Source organism: Cygnus olor, chromosome 8, assembly GCF_009769625.2.
Source record: "Cygnus olor isolate bCygOlo1 chromosome 8, bCygOlo1.pri.v2, whole genome shotgun sequence".
Taxonomy (NCBI): domain Eukaryota; kingdom Metazoa; phylum Chordata; class Aves; order Anseriformes; family Anatidae; genus Cygnus; species Cygnus olor.
In genome coordinates, this window is record NC_049176.1 from 15896286 (window position 1) to 15913124 (window position 16839).

The 16839-nt window shown below is 41.4% G+C and overlaps 1 protein-coding gene across 2 annotated transcripts in view; it reads left to right on the forward strand.

Annotated features, from left to right (window-relative positions):
- NIBAN1 (niban apoptosis regulator 1) overlaps positions 1–16839 on the forward strand; it is a 67070-nt gene that overhangs the window by 22463 nt on the left and 27768 nt on the right. Inside the window, exons 1-5 of one of the 2 annotated variants that reach the window (XM_040566459.1) lie at positions 4956–5185; positions 5272–5402; positions 6784–6915; positions 7593–7707; positions 9236–9403. In XM_040566459.1, coding sequence (XP_040422393.1) covers positions 5116–5185; positions 5272–5402; positions 6784–6915; positions 7593–7707; positions 9236–9403 — 616 coding nt within the window. In that variant the 5' untranslated portion in view covers positions 4956–5115. Of the gene's footprint in view, positions 1–4955; positions 5186–5271; positions 5403–6783; positions 6916–7592; positions 7708–9235; positions 9404–16839 lie in introns of those variants that run through there. The other variant, XM_040566461.1, reaches the window with a different exon arrangement.

The following is a 16839-nucleotide window of genomic DNA, read 5'->3' on the forward strand; positions in this document are numbered from 1 at the left end:
ACAAATGTGTTTGTTTAGCTTGCCCAGAGAGAGGAGCTTAACTTTTGGTGGAGCACAAATTCCACACCCACAGCCTAAACAGGCAGAGCTGCAAAGAAATCTGTTTTTCTTTTTTTTTTTCAAAAGACCACATCGGCTTTCACACCTTTGCATAGAGAACATGGGTTAAGCACCCAAAGAGTGCTTATATGCTGAGATTTAGGAAGAGGATGATCTGAGGTATTATTCCATCCTATGGCTTTAGTTTTGGGTGACTAGCTGGAATTTTACCATTGCAATTCAGCATCTGCATTCCAGATGGATAGTTCGGGGATCTGTGTGCACACTGGTGTGGTTGCAGCATTATACATTTTTTATGAGAGTAGTCTCCATAAATACAAAACAAGGCTGACCATAAATAGTGGGTTTCAATATTTTATCAGGTGCAAACGGCACTTTACAGTGTGTCTGCATCGGGGGGGGGGGTGGCTCCGCTAGGGAGCTTCTTGGTTTGGCTGCATGGGCACAAACAAACCTGCAGAGATGTGATTCACCCAAAGCAGAACATGGTATTTGTGTCTGTCATCTCTTTTTTCATAACAGGTATTAAATGACTCACGACTAATCGGAATACTATTTCTATAAATAAAGATCAAACTGAGGAATGCTTTCAGCAACAAAGAGAATATCTTGCGTTGCCTCCCTTTACATGTAGGACGAAGCCTAGGAGCATTTGGAGTTAGTCAGATGTAACTTCTAGGTGGTGCCATAAGTACTGCATGAGAAAGACCATAGAAAAGAGGGAATCCATGGTAATTTCCACTGCACTATTACAAGTCCCAGAGCACTGGAAGCTGGTAGGTGCTGTTAAAGAAGATATCCTGATCACTTTCATGGGTTTTCTGGTTCCCAGATATATTTAACAGGTGATGGTAAGTATGGTATTGCAGGAGCAGGAGAAGCTGAGGCTGTTTCTCCCTCTTCACAGCGAGCATCTGACATGTTTCAGAGCTGCCAATACTGAAATCCAGCTTTGCCAAGTCACAGAGCTCAAGTAAAGCATCACAAATTTTAGACATTATCTCAGTCAAAGGTTGTGTTTATCTTGGATGTAGGATGGAATTGTCCCTTGAGGTGAAATCAGAAATTATTTTCTAAACTCATTTCACTGCTACCCTGATGGGCTAGGAAAAGATTTTCTATTTTCTTATATAGGTTTGTATATGTATGTATAGCAGTAATTTTTAAGCTCACTACTGAACTCACTGAGTATCATTAAGGTACGTGGTAGGAAGAGCCAGCACATCCCTGGCTGCGGTTTGCAGTCCTGGATGGTGAATGTGGGTATGGTCAACTCATCCTTTCAGGTTTCCTTCTGGCAGCTCTGCTTGCAAGCTTGTGGAAGAAGCACAAGGAGAGCGTCGGTCATTCCCAATCTGTCTCAGCACCTCACAGTAGTTTGAAGTGCTGGGCACTCACCAAGTACAGTAGTTATTCTTTTATGTTTTATTTTGTCTAGGGTTTGCTTTTATAAAGCAAATAAGCTAAGGATTTTTACAGTCCCCGTCCCGTGGGGCACAAAGTATATTTTCCAGAGGGCTTAAATGGTTTAAGAAGATAAATCTCCCCACCCTCCAGAGGGACTCGTATCACTGATAGTGGTATTTTTTGAAAGCCCCGCTCAGAAGCAGTCATGCTGCAAAGAAGGGTTCTGGCAGCACCCTGGTGCCGGACGCCAGCGCTGAGGGGCAGTGGCAGCCCTGGCGGCCAGCCCTTGTCTCTGCCCCTTCCTGGCTCCCAAATGGCCACAGCCCTGTGGCTGGGAGCGACTCCTCTGAGCCGGCACGGAGGTTACCGCTTCCAGGGGGACAACCAGCAGTGCTTCTTGCTTCCGAGTGCAACAACATCTGTTTCTGTGCTTCGAAGACGCAACGGAATTTGGGCTAAATTGCTGGGATTGAGTGCAGGCACGGTGCTGTAAAGCAGGAGGTGCAGCGTGAAGCGATAGGAGGGTTTGTTCTGTAGCAAGATCTAAACCCTCAGCAGAGGGTGAGCATCTGCGAGTACAGCCCTTTGACAGAAATCCTTCATCCCCCATCACTGTTGTCTTCTCCTGCTCGTAGTTCTGGTTGCCTGCAGGCTTCTACTGGAGGTGGTCTAATTTCGTGTTCTCTGAGGATAAATGCCCATTTTGCTGCTGGATACAGAACGCGTTTACACGGGCTGGAGCTGTGCCGTTGCCAGCCCAGCCAACTGGGAAAGTTGGCCTTGCTTCATATAAACAGCTCAGACTAAGAAAGCCACACTAAATTTGGAAAAGAATTAGGGGAACTCATTTTTCAGCTGTCCTGGAGTATTTTATCTTGAGTTGCCCCATGTTATCATCTCATGGGAAGAGATTCTATTACTCATTGCTGTTTCCATCATGTTTATTTTCAGATAGCATATTTTTATCTTCTGTAAACCAAAACATTTAAAGATCCACTGGCAAACAATGGATCAAGGGTCTGCTGCTCTTCCCGCCTGCAGCTTGTGTTGCAGCTCCTGTGGATCCGAACGCTGTAGGGTCAGGTCCTGAACAATTCAAGTGACATTCACAATCTCATCAAAAAAACTTTCCTTGTAGTCTCAAGAGCATTTTTAATACTGCGATCCTTTGCAAATAGTGGTGCCAGGACTAGAAGAAACAGCATGAAACATTTGCTCCTTGAGTCATTATTTTGATTGATAATATTCTGCACAGAAAAATTGCATTAATGTCATACTTCTTAGTATATATATTGTGAATTGCTTAGTTCCTTTCTTTTGGGCCATGATACTTTAAGCTAATCTAAGACATATTTATGCTGAGGAATCACCCTTCTGCATCGATTTAGCCATAATTGAAAGACTTTGCCAAAATTACAGGTATTTCCTGTGATTGTTGGGTGTTATTCTAACACCAGAATTTTGTCCTTGTCTCATTTCCTCTAAAAATTTTTACTGCAGGATGCAGGCAGTGGGCACTTACAGAGTCAAGTGATGTCCAGCGTCCCAGAGCCCCCTGTAACAGATTAAGAGGCCACTAAAAGCTGGAGGAGAAAAAGCCAGGGTGGAAAACAGGGGCAAACCCTGCCAGTGGCCTGAGCAGGAAACTCCACTGGGGCTGGGGCCAACAACATCCTACAACATCCTACTGCTGGCAGGGACCGGCCACTTTGTGAATCAAAAAAAATGCTGTAAAGAAGGTTTTGGGAAGCCTTGTCCTTATTTGGAGAATAAGTTTATGCCTCTGCCCAAAGCAGGCTGGTTTTAAAAGGCTGTCAGATGGGCAGGGATTTTGTGCTTCAGCAGCACTGATATCCTGCTATTATACGTGAGCACATCCTATAATTACTGATCTCAACAAATCTGGTCGCTTAAAGCTGGAGGGTTGGAGTCTAGATTCTGATTTAGGTCTGTCCCACAGCTGAATTTGTGAGAAACTCACATACTTGACAATTTAGCACATCCCCGCAGAGGCCTCCTCACGTCCCCCCTGCTTTGTGTAAGGATCCTGTAAAGGCTGCAGGCAAGAGGGCTGTGGGGCTCGGAGATAACCTGGAGATTTTACAACACGGATGCAATTGCAACTGTCTGGAAGTTACAGAATGGGCAGACTTTATAAGAGATTCACTTACTGGATTATACTTCCGTAATTCTTTTGTTATTGCCTGTCTCTGTGAACTCCTTAGCAAACTAGCTATTTTTCCTTGGCAGTCTCAGCCACACAGGTTTGATTTGTAAATGGAAATAATGAAGCCAGAATTGTTAGATCTTGGACCATAACATCCCATACACCGGAACATTCCATGCACTTATGGTCATCCACAGCTTTCCTCTTTCTTTAACTGTATTTGTTTTGATCTTTAAAATTATTTGAGATGACAAAATGCATGGACATCCTGGGAACTGTGACAGTATATAAACTCCCTTTATGTGTATGTGTTTGTGTGTGTGGGAAATGGCAATAGAATCCATGGTAATACTGGAAATTTTTCATGATTACTTTAGAAGGACTGTGGTTATATGCTTGAAACAGCGAATATGACAAGACCTTTCTATGAGTTCATCATAGCTGCTCCATACTTACAGCCTGTTGTATAAAATACAGGAACATCGTGAACCCCCCAGCAAGGAATTCTTTTAGGTGGCCACCTGGTGGGTGGCTGGGAGCGTTTGTCTGTCTGGGTACATCACCGTAGGGGGCAGGTGGTCCAGACCCTGAGCACTGCATTGCTTCTTGCTGGTTCCCGTTTCACCTTTCAGGAGTGCTGAATGTCGGTCCTGGTTTGGAAACCCATGCATATGAAAGGCTTCGAAAAAATCACAGTTTGGGAACTACCTATTTTTGTCTTACATATTTTTTTTTCCCCAAGTGGGATAAAATGTAATTTTGAAAGCGTCAAAATCGTTTGAGGTGTGAAATTATGTTTCTGTGTCCTGTGCTCAGAAGAAACCTTTGTCACAGGGCTCCTTAAAACAAAGAAAAATGGGCTGCCTCCAGTACCCAGCATGCTTTTCCAGAAATCTAGATCGTAGTCCAGGTTAGGGATTTTGCATTGCTTCAGCGTCACATAAGTATACGTGACTTTAACTTTTAGCTTCACTTCCCTGTAAAGCATTATTATTTCTTTGGTAGGGTTAATGAGTTAATCACTTGTAAATTGCTGTAAGATTTCCAGGAATTAGACCCTCAATGTGTTTACTGCTGCTACTGCTGCTGCTGAGATCTCGATCTTAGCAAGACAATACAAGATTAATGTTTCATGCGATGTGACTGAGTATCTGTTTACATTAAAACAAAGAAGGGGCTGTAGTGCCCAAGCGTAGAAACCATACTTTGTCAGAGCTGTGAGTTGGCTTTAAAACCTGATTATGTGATAAACTTGGGTAACATGTCTGAACACTATCCAGTACCAATTGTGTGTGTTTCTTTGGAAACCTTATCAGCTATCAAACATACGACTCCGACTCCGTGGCAGTATGTTCCTGGGAGAGACAGAGAGCATCTTTACTTAAAGTAATGGATTTGGGGTATGTTTTGCCCACTTCTGTCAGTCCTAGAATGAAAAAGAATATCAAAAAAATCTGTGCTTGTGTTATCACAACAGCTGAATGCATCCATCAGGGTTTCCTGACCTGCTGTGCAGCAAGTGGCCATTGGTGCAGTTGGGCAATATTTTAGGTTGGTGGTGATAACTGCTTTGGTTCTGCATTATAGTTCCTGAGCTAATGTATATTAAATATAATTAATCTTTATTTCTGCTTCAGGAAAAACAGAAGCTGTCATAAAAAACTTCAGCCCACACTACAAACGCCAGTACACTGTGGCTTTCTGCAAGCACGTGCAGGATGAGCTGGAGCAGCACCGTGACTCCCAGTCGCAGTTCCTGAAAACCAAGGTAGGAGGACATGTGGGCCTGGCCCCATCCTGAAGCTGCCATACAGCTCTGCTCTCTTGCATGAAATAATTAATGCATTAACTATTTAAATAACCCATTTAGTAGTTGTAATGTATGGAAAGCATGATCTGGAAGTATATTAGCTGCCAACTGAGCTCGGTTTTCTTGTTTTCCCAGTGTTTAATGCCCTCAAGTAATGTTAATAGGCGGTACAGATACTCAAAGCTTCTAAAAATCAAGTCCAAAATTCTTGCAAAGTTATTTAGATGTTTCTGTATGTAAAAACACAGACTTTAAATACCTAATAAATGGGTATCTAGGACATTTTATATGTGTACTTTCTTATATATCACCCAAGTTTACGCAATAAATTTGCAAGTGTGGATGCTGGATTTGGTTTGGTTCAGTTTTAGGTGGAAAAGATGTATTTGGGTGTGGGTTTAAAGTTTACTTCTGAAAATTTTTCTTAGTTTTGGCTGTTTTACAATCTACATCTTTTGGGAGGGCATCATAGGAGAAGAACCTGAATGTGTTTCTGGTACAAAGTATGCATTTCATCAATGTAGAGTTGTACAATTGGGCAAAACCAGTTGTTTCCTAATGATTGCAAGGTTTTGCAAGGATGTTGGGAGAGATATTTTATGTTTAGGGCAGAAATTTAGGTAGGAAACTCAATTAATCCCTTCAGCCATGGTTAAAGGATTCCTTAAAGAAGATGATAATAATCCCCTCTCTGAAATAAGCTACAGAGAGGTGATTTTTTGTTAAGAGCACAAGAGAAAAAGAGAGACAAAATTCTCCTTATTAGAGGAAAATGTGGAGAACCAACCTTTAATATAAAGAAGGTATAAATCTAATTTTTTTGGCTGTGTTCAAAATCATGGATTTCTGATGCTCTAGAAATGAGTAGGGAAAAGATGTGATGTAGAGGGTGCGGTGATAGAAAAGCAGCATCTTTCAAAAATGTGTGTGCCAATTATAAGAACACAGGTGCAAAAGTATTACAAAGAAATGTGAAATAATTGACTATTTTGTAATAAAACTTGGCTGCATCAAAGAAATATTTTAGTGCATATTGGAAAGTAGGCAATAGTGACCTATGTCATCTTACATTCAGCATATCAACTGAAAGGTACATAAGAACATCTCTGCCTCAGAAATCTGAAAGTGGTGTTGCAAGGCAGAGCTTCTCTGCTGCTTCATCACCACAAACTACAATAATTTGATTGTGTGTGTAGGATCTGCCTGGTTCAAACTGATGTGCATTACTCCAGATTTCATCTGAAGGTTGAAAAGCTCTTGTAGCAGTCTTACAGAAATAAAAGCTTCAAAATGGCCAGTAGTACAGAGTCATTTCAAATCTAGAAAATTGTCTTTGCAGCCAAAGGCAGAAGCTGGGACAGTCTTATATGAAACAGAGTTGCTGCATTTTGTTGAGGACCTGAAGAAGTGGAAGGACAGATATGTCGTTATCAAAAATGACTATACTGTGGATTGCTTTGAGACCAAAGAGGTAAACGCTTCTTCCTGTTACATTCTTCTACGCTCCCAAAGAGACCAAGATCTGATGAATTTGTTGCTGCTACTGTCTTTGTTTTAAGCAGTAATAGATGAGATGCTGTCTCCAGAAAGGCTGCTCCAGCCTTGTGAAGTTGGCTGGAACTTGATAAGGGTGCCTGAGGGTGCAACGAAGTACCTTTCATTGGCCATAGACATTTGCATAAATTCGCAAATTGCTTACACAGCACTTTGAACCTTCCTTCGAATATCACAGAACACTTTTTTGTATGTCATTATAACATGTCACCAGGTTGGGTTTTAAGTAGAAATTTTTGGGTTGCTTCAAGCCTGAGTATAGTGAGGCTTTTTGTTTTGTGTCTGCTGTAGTCAAACTAGCCATGGCTGACAAATCAAACAAATGTGGCTTAGCAGAAAATCCCATCCTTTTCCCCTCCTTTCAGTCCCTGACTCTTCACCATGGCTGATAAGCATTGAGAGAATATTTTTAAATATGTTTTTTACTTAAAGATGTTTTAGATTTGACATGTGCAATGAATATATCTGAAATTCAGTCTGACAAAACCTTTTTCATTTGGGGAATGCATGCATTAGCTTTGTAATGGTATGATTATTTTATGTTTTCCCTCTCCTTAAATCTCAGTTTTGACGCCCTCTGTCTTGATTTTCCAGGCCTACCTGAAAGGACTCAGCCCTAAATATCATATTGTTCCTGCAGGGGGCAAAGTGCTGACTTCAGAAGAAGATTACAATTTACTGTCTGATAAACATTTTCCAGATCCTGTTGGTAAGCACTGGTAAAAGTTTAACTGCCAAACCTCAGGCTCTTTTTCTTACACAAGCCACTTCTGGGCAGACATTGAGGCTAGACTTTAAAGTAGATTAACAAAAGATGCACAGAGTCAAATCCTAATTTCAAAGTGGACATGCACAGAAGATGCCACAAACTAAAGTTCAAAGAAATGCTGGCTGTGTTTTTTTTCCAGTATCCCTACACAAACCCTTTGGAAGCTGTGCAGAAGCGGAGCAGGAACCACACTACCATTGTTCCCAGGCTTTGTTCATATTCCTGGTTTATTTGTTTCCATTTTTAGATGCCAGCTGCCTGTGTTGATTCACAGTTGATAATATGTCCCACAGAGACGGCAGGAAGGTTGCTGTTGCTGAATTTGTTGTTTCTGCGACAGGAACTGCTGGGATTCTGCCTGCCCCCACTCCAGCCCTTGAAGATGAAGAAAGTTCAGTGTTTGAGGGACCAAGTCTCTCCATGTTGTAGAGTCAAATTTGGAAAGGGATAGGGGCAACAAGTAGATAAGTTGTTGGGGTTTTTTTTGATGTCCTGTCTCATACTATTTGACTTATGAGTTCTGGGAGGTGTCCCCAGTACACCCTTTCCCAAGATGGTACCACTGGCGTAGGACGGTCAGAGGCTGACATGGGGCAGCAGAGCCTGGAGGTGTCCTCAGCGTGTCACCACAGCTCCAGAGGAGTCAGGGATGAGCAACGTGGAGCAGCCCAAAGCCACACCACTTTGGCCTTCCCATGACTCTCCCTCTGCAAAGAGTGGCTCAGTTACTCTTTTACAGCCTCTCTGCCCTTTTGTGCGATGCTGAGATGAACGTCTTTTGGCTCTCGATGCACAGCACTGAGACAAGATTAGTTATATTTGTTCATCTCTAAATGGTGTTGTACAGTATCCCCTGCACGCAATGACTCAGGTCAGGCTGCAACTGCAGGTACTTTATGCTGTCTTTGCTTCACCACCAAGGGCTTGAAGTGACAGTCCGTCAGGCCATGTTGCAGCTCTGAAAATCTTGGACCCAGGGAAACTGCTGATGTTCCTTCACAATTTAATGCAGTTTGTTTCTACATGGAAGACTGTATGCTCCTTTACGGTCTCTGTGTGGAAGACACCAGAGTTGCCCAGTATCTTACTTATTTGCCATGAAAACCTTTTCCCTAACAGTTACAGTCCAATGACATAGTTTCCTTGAAATTTTACCAAAAATATGTAGTTTATGTCTACCTTGAATATAGAACAAGAGGACATCAAGCTGCTACAGTATAACAGGGAGGTATGTGGCTGGTGCCAGCTGAGTTTGCTGGTCCTAGTTGTGTCCCACTGAAAACCCCCGAACCACTTGGATCATGACAGGACCTCTAATTCTAAATTTTGATTTTGACATGTCACATTCATTGCTCAACTCTAGCAAAGGTCTCTTGTTTTAACAGTTCTGTCTGTGCTGTCATAGAAGAGAAAAAGAGCCAACCCCCAAGACACCAGAAAATTCTAAGTTGAGATGTGTTTTGTGTAGGGTCAAGCGAGAAGGAGGTTGCTCAAGCCTTCGTTCAGCTGCCTAGAGAGTTCCCAGTGTACCTGTGGCAGCCATTCGCCCGACACAGCTACTATTGCTTCCAGGAGCCAGAGGCTCAGAGGCAGTTCAGCGCAGTGCTGAATGACTGCGTGAGACATTCAAATCATGGTGAGTGCAAAAAGGATTTCTGCCTGTACATCATTTACACCGGTGAAAATTTAAGTAGCTTATAATAGTAAAAAAAAGAAAAAAAGGTATGAAAATGAAAGTCACTTATGAAAGCTGTTCATTTTTCAGTGCTTGAGAGAATGCATTAACATACCCCTTTTTCTTGCTTTGCTGAGAGCTGTTAAATTGGATTTGAGCTGCAATGTAGTAAGCATGGAATAGAAGACATGGGAATGACTTTGAAAGTGGCACTCTCCTTTCTGTCAGTTCATGTGAAGCCAGTATCTTGATACAAAGTCATATGAGTTATTTACTGAACAATGCATGTCAAACTCTCACCTGTGTTTGCAACCTTAGCAAATGCAGCATAAATCTAGTAGACCATGTGTGTACAGTGTTGAGGGAATGCAGTCCTCCAGTACGCATTTGAAGTCTTGTACATACATCTCCAATGGTCAAACATTTTCTCTTTTTGTTGGGTGTTGAGATGGCAGCTCAAGTCCTCAGCCAGGGTAGAGCCTTGTGGGTGGAACTTGAAACATGTGTCAGACACGGTATTGATTGTTCGCACAAGGGCGCATTTTAAATGTCGCTTTCTGACTACATTAGACTATCAAATTTGCAAAAACACACAAACTTGTGACTTGCTAGGAATATAAAAATAACCTTGCACCCATGAAAGTAGAAGAGCATTTATGAGTTGGATCCTTCAGAAAAAGAAGTGCTTTTCACTTTTTCAGATGAGTGAGTTGATGTGATTTTTCTCTTTTTTCATCAAGCTGACCTGATTCCCCCATTGATGTCCAGGCTCTTCCATGCCTTTAGTGTTGCTTTCAGGTCCCATTTACTCCTGCCACTCTCCATGGGAGGTGGAAACAGAGAAACTTCTCCAACAATTTCATCTACTTGGGCCTGAAGCCCATGCTTGTAGATAGATGAATTGAGAGCGCAATGTGTAGATGGTCTGTTTTGCTTACAGCAGTTGCTGCCAATGTTTTTTTAGCTGTTGCTTTTGTCTGCTGGTCATCAGTTTCACCCTATTACCCTCAGACAGTTGTCTCATGCTGTCCTCCCCAGATTCTTCTCAATTGCTACCTCTTCTCTCGTCTCCACTGCCAAAGTTATTCGTGGTCCCCTTTAAGACTCCATTCCCTGATGACAACACACATAATTCTATTTCTAGGCAGTCCCCTAAGATGCACAGTTATGTGCCTAGGGCTGGGTGGTGGCTGGTGGCAGGCACCTTCTTTGCAGGACATGCAGGACTCCCAGTCCCGATGCTAACCAGGTCATGTACACTCCCCCAGCATGCTGGGGTCCCCCTTGCCAGCTCGTTTCCAAGCTCGTGCTGAAGGTGGAGAGACACAGCATGCCGTTCTAGCACTACCAGTGTCGTACAAACCAGACAAAGCATCTCTGATACAAATCCGTGTAGGCGTGGGGAGGCTGAGGGCTAAAACACTGTGGTAAGCAAATACCCAGTCATGGGGACCATAAAGACTGTTTCATTACTAGATTAGCATATGCTAGAGGCAACAGTCTAGAGGGAACACACCTTCACTTGGCACTTCCAAATAGTTCAAGTCTATAGTCTCAATAAATATTCCTTTTACAGCTGGCAGAGGAACCCACATTCCCATAGTGTGCCTGAAGGCAAAGCCTGCCTCTGTGATTTACGGTTCTGATTAGCCTGCTTTTAGCTGTGGTCATCCAGTATGAAAATGCTCCAGACTTTGGAAAGCTACCCCTTTTTTCCTCACCAGGGTTTGGTAAGGAGATGGGGATACAATCAAGTTTTCCTGGCAGTGTGAGTCCTCCATGACTTGAAGCCTGTTCATTAGGTTTGGGTTTTTTGTTTCCCTATTCTGGAGCAAGTGTAATAGGCTTGAAAAGATTTTGGCAGCCTTTTTTTTTTTTTTTTTTCCCTTAAAGTTCAGCACATCACTCTAGGGCACAATTCTGAATTGGCAAAAGCTGGGACTAGATGACCTAACAGGTCTTTTCCATCTTCAGTGCCTGCAAGTCTGTGTTTTATTATATTTCATATGGCTCAGCTGTTGCTCATTTATGTATCTGTTCCAGGATTTATTCCTCTCAGCTTTTTCTGTGGTCAAGTTATTATCCAACAGAAGATTTTTAGTGACACCAGAGTACCTTTATCAAGGCTCATCCTTTCTGTCACATTATTTCTGCTTGACAGACTGGGAGATAAAGACAGTCTGGATTAAGACCTACTGTTACAATGGTAAACACGAACAGGTTTTTATAGCTAAGTAAACGGGACCCAGTATTTTCTTGATTTCTTGCAGTTTTACCATCTCCTAGAAACCAAAGTGTCATCAGTGGAAAAATTATCACTGACCTGCACCTCAGTAACCTTAGCTCTGCCCTTGGAGTGAACTTCTTCAGTGTTCTTTTTTTAAAGGACTTCATATCATATTGATTTATATTAGTTCCTGTGTGACTGAAAGATTACTTTATTAATAGTTTTTTTAAGCTTTTTTTGCAACCAGTTCCATCCACAAAAAACAGGCATCTGAACAACTTGACAATATTACATATACATGCAGCAATACTACAGATTAATAAAGCTCATGATACAAAAATAAGCTGTGTTCTTATATTAAAGAAAAAGTGAAAAGTGAGAAGAAATGTGAAAAATCCTTTAAGTTTGATTAGGGAATAGAATTTAGTGGGATGAGGAGCACTGGCCAAGGCAGCACTCTCCCCATCTCTTCATTGCCAGGGCAGATTTGGCAAGGGCAGGAGAAAAACAGATGTAATGTCTGATCAGAGGCTGCCTTTCTGTGTTTTCTATAAAATAACACTAGGAGTTCTGGAAAGGAATGTATCTTACTGAGTTTCAGCCAAAAATTCAGAGGAGTTTTTAGTTAAAATCAGTTTTCTCCCAGGAAGCAGAACTAAATACTGTCTCTCACTGAACACAAACCTTGAGTGAATCAGCGTGTGGTTTTGACATGGGAGCTACTCTGGGATTCAGCTATTTACTCTCTTTAGAGTCTCTCATCTTAAATAACTGGTCCGTCCTGTGTTTCTGGGTTTTCATGTCAGAACTTATGGTCAGAAGAATAATTACAAACACGTTTGGATTTAGGGATTACTGCTTGCAGGTATGATTCAGGTGTATGGACTGTGGGGTTTTCCTTCCCCCTCAAATTTTCTATTGTGTTCAACTTTCCTTTATAGTAATTGATGAGGGTTTGTAGTTCAAAGGAGCAATATTTTACACCCTTCTTGAGTACAATTCAGATAAAACATATTAAAAACCTTTAAAATGTGCCTAAACCAACCAGGACCAGATTGGCCATGGTACCATAAATATTCTAGCTGAACAGGATGTGTACACCGAGATTCTGTGAATTAGCCTGATTTTGAAAGTTGAGTGATGGATTAATCTAAGTACAGAAATCATCCAAGTTCAGTGATTCATCTGGGCAGCTCCCCTTCTGCTTTTTGCAAGTTGGCTTTTGTGATGCCTCAGGATTTGGAGAGGAGATCCAAATACTTTGGGGGTTTGCAGCTGTGAGGATGTGTGATTAAGGGCTCATTGCTGAAAACACAAATACCCAGGGAGCAGCAGAGGAACCCTGACAGAGAATAACAGAGGAAAAAGGAGATAAAAGGCGCCAATTAGGTGTAAACAGGAGGGTGGTGAGTCCAGTCAAGCCCCACACTGTTATTTGCTGGTGAGTGAAGCCTATGTACATGTATACCAGGTGGAATTAAGGATTTCAGTGGGCTGCATTAACGAACATTGCATGCAGCTCTGAAGTGCCATGATTTGTGGAATGTTACCTGGTGTGCACGTACATAGGCTTCACTCGCCAGCAAAAATCAACCCAGAGTATTTGGCAAGTAGGAGAGGAGATCTGGGAGGCAGCGACCGGACAGACCACAGGACTGGGAGCGGGGCTGGAGGGACCATAGGTCTAAGCCAGCTAGTGAAGTGAAGTAGGGGCCTGAGAGTTACTGCCGTGGGACCAAAGCATGGACCGGCTGTCTGTGGGGCAGGTAGGGAAGGATGTCACGAGAGCTGCAGCTACTGGGCTGCCAGATTTGGCAACCCTAACATAAGCTATGTTTGCGTTTGATACTCTTTCTGGCAGAGTTCAAGTCAAATAAATTTCAAAACTTGTTTTCACCATTCAGTGTGTGGCCCTTCTCCTGTTAAAATTAATAGTTATGAAACTTTGCTTCTAGGGAAAAAAAAAAAGCTAACTGTAAATTTGCACACTCAGTAAGAGGTGCTGCTATCTAATCTTGGCTGTTATCTCAAAACTGCTTTACAAAAGCTCCATCAAAAAGCTTCCTTCCCTCCACATTGTCCAGTTCTTTACCAACACCTTTGTAATTAAGGATTTCAGTGGCTGCTTTAAAGAACATTGCATGCAGCTCTGCAATGCCATGATTCATTTCTCTTTGAATTTATCCTAAGGCATAGGATATAAAACATTATAATGGGCATATTTTCTGCTTTCAAAACTTTTTGTCTATTATGAATGAAAGGGTGAGCTAAATTAGTTAAATGACTTGAATGTGCATATAGAAAGATAATTTTCAGGGGAGGTCTCTATTTAGAGAACATGGGTGAGCCAAAAAAAATGTTCATGGCAGAAGAGGCTTTTTCTAAGCCAGCAAATACAGAGGAGTCAATCATAAAATGTGGTGAAGAGTAATAGGATTTAGTGATGACTCTTCCTAGAGATAATTCCACATGCAAAGAAGAAAGCACAGTTCTCTGGGCACAGTGCTACACAATTAAGCTTTCAACATTTGTTTGTCTGTCCTTGTGCTGTACAAGACTTGCAGTATTTTCCCAGGGTGATCATAAAGCCTTCAGTGTTTCAGCAAAACTGAAAAATAAATGTTTAAAATGGCAAATGTGTCAAGACAAAAGAGAGCTGTCAGAAGAAGATGCAGGTTCGAGGGCTACTGGAAAACATGATGTGATCTTAGTTGGGACACATTCACAATGTAGCAAGTGTGGGGTTATTGATTTTCGTAAATAATTAGCATTGTTGACCACAGTAGAATTTTTTATATTTAAAGACCCTTTACTGCATCATTGTGTCAAATATTTTGCTATATTTGTTTCAGTTTTCATGATTCATAGGTAATTCAGGAGAATAACAGCATGTGACTAAAATATATATATCCTAATACTGTTTTCATATCAACTTCCCAATAGAAGGGACAGCACGAAGGGGAGTTTTCTGCCCATAATACTGTTTTTTAACTTTCTCTTGCCAAGTTTTTCTTGACTTATTTTTAGGTTGACAGGGAGGAGCTGCTGACCTTTCACTGTTACTTCCAGAATGCCTGTTTTCAGGTTTCTTTGGAGTTCAGACCTTCAACAGTGTAAGATTTCATATAATACTTACGTAAAAGTGAGTATTGAAATAGTTATTAGTATTTTTTAAAAAGTAGTTTTAAAAACTTGTTAAAAACTTTAAAAAGAAGCTATGCTTGAGTCGAAGTGGATTGTGGAAGGAAGTGGCTTCAGCTTTTCTTCTCTTCTCCTGACCTGCTATTCCCCAGTTGAGATGTGGGCTACAGCACGTGATTCATTTCTTTTCCTTTATCTCTTTCCACTTTCACCTGCAGTTTGAACTAACTCAGGTTCCGTCCCCATCCCTATTTTCTTTGTGGAAAATAGAGAAGTGGTGAGAACTGCACACCTCACATTTTGGGGGCAGTTTGCTGCTGAAATGGCCACCTAACCCCCAGTGGTGAAGCACAGTAATGAGGGAAATAATCAAAATATTCACGGTGCTCTAATATTTAGCATCCTCCATTTTTTAATCCTTTACATTTGCGTGCCCTTTAAATCAGACAGAATTTTCGTTTGAACATTTCTTCCTTCCTTTCTTTTCCTTCCTTCCTTCCGTCCGTCCGTCCATCCATCCATCCATCCATCCATCCATCCGTCATTTTAGGCAGGCTTCTCCTTTCCTATACAAGATTACCAGCTATTGTGTTTCACTTGGTATTTGCTGTTAAAAGAGAAGGCCAACCAGTTGGTGCTGGGATGTAGGGAAGTCTGCGTAATGGGAAGGAAAATATAACTAGCTAATTCTGGGAGATGCAGAGTTTCACTTCTTGTTTTTATATTCTTTCATCTGGTTTGATTTCACATCCGTATCTTGATAAACACCCTCATGACACAGGAAGCTAGGGGACTTTCAAAACCATATCCTGCCATCTCCAATTTCACCATAACTAAAAAAGTAGAGAAAAAATATATTAAAGAAGTACAACATGGAAACGTATTAGGCAAGGGAGAAATACAAGATGTCATTTTAACCTTATGCAGGACATTCTGGCACAGCTTGGCTGCGATAGGAGAACTGAGACAGCATCAGATTTACTATCTCTGTATGTAATGTTTTGGATTGCCACTAGCTCTGTCCATATTTCCTATTTCAACTCTAAGCTTAGCTGGCAGTTGTTTTTCTCATAATTATTTGTAGCTTTCCTACATGTACATGTGTATAGTACATACAGGACTTACCAACTCTTGGACTATAATTCAAAATAATTATTGAAGTTTTGGTAAAGGTTGGGAAAAGGACATTTCATATTCAAGCTGAAGGAAGGGTTGGCTGTATCAGGAGAAATACTGTCTTTGTTAGACACTTCCTTCTCCTTGTCATCCTCTTTACTAGCTATGTGCAACTCCATGCCTCTGAACCTGGTTCTGTACTGCTTGTCTTTATCCCTGTACAGAGCAAGGCACATGTCATGAGTCCAAACAAGACTTTGGAAAGATTTTTGAGTCTTCATTTTACAGACAGGTTGGCTTTTCTTCTCTGGAGAGGGCAGCTGAAGGAAAGAATTTTCTTGTTCAGATATCTTATTCAGGATTATCTTTTTCAGAAACTGTGCAGAATGACCAATTAAAGTAGAAAGGAGTAGTAGCTTTGATACCCTACAGTATTTTTTTTTTTATGTTAAAGGAAGATAGCTTTTCTCTGGGATGAAAGCAAGACCTTTCTGAAGGTTTGCATGATATTTTGGGTCTGGGCAAAGGTATAACATAAGCAGTATTCAGCCTTCCACCTGTATGACCTAAACCTGGACTTGCATCTTGACTTCTCTCACTGCAGCTGCTGCACTTTAATTAATTAAATCACTTTATGATTAACAAGATCAGATCTCCTGTACTCCACATGAGTGGCTGAGGTGATGGCTGGTCTGCGCTATGTCTCTCACCTTATCTGCAAATCTAAATATGCATTCAAAAGAGGTGTGTAAACTGCCATAGAAGTATTAACACTGTCTTAACATTCAAAACCATTTTCCTGTAAATACGTTTGACATGGCCTGTGGGGTGCTACAAAACCCATGAAATGTTTTAGGACGCAATATAGAATTTTATGTATAATTTGCTTAAAGTGAGACTATTTTTCCTACTT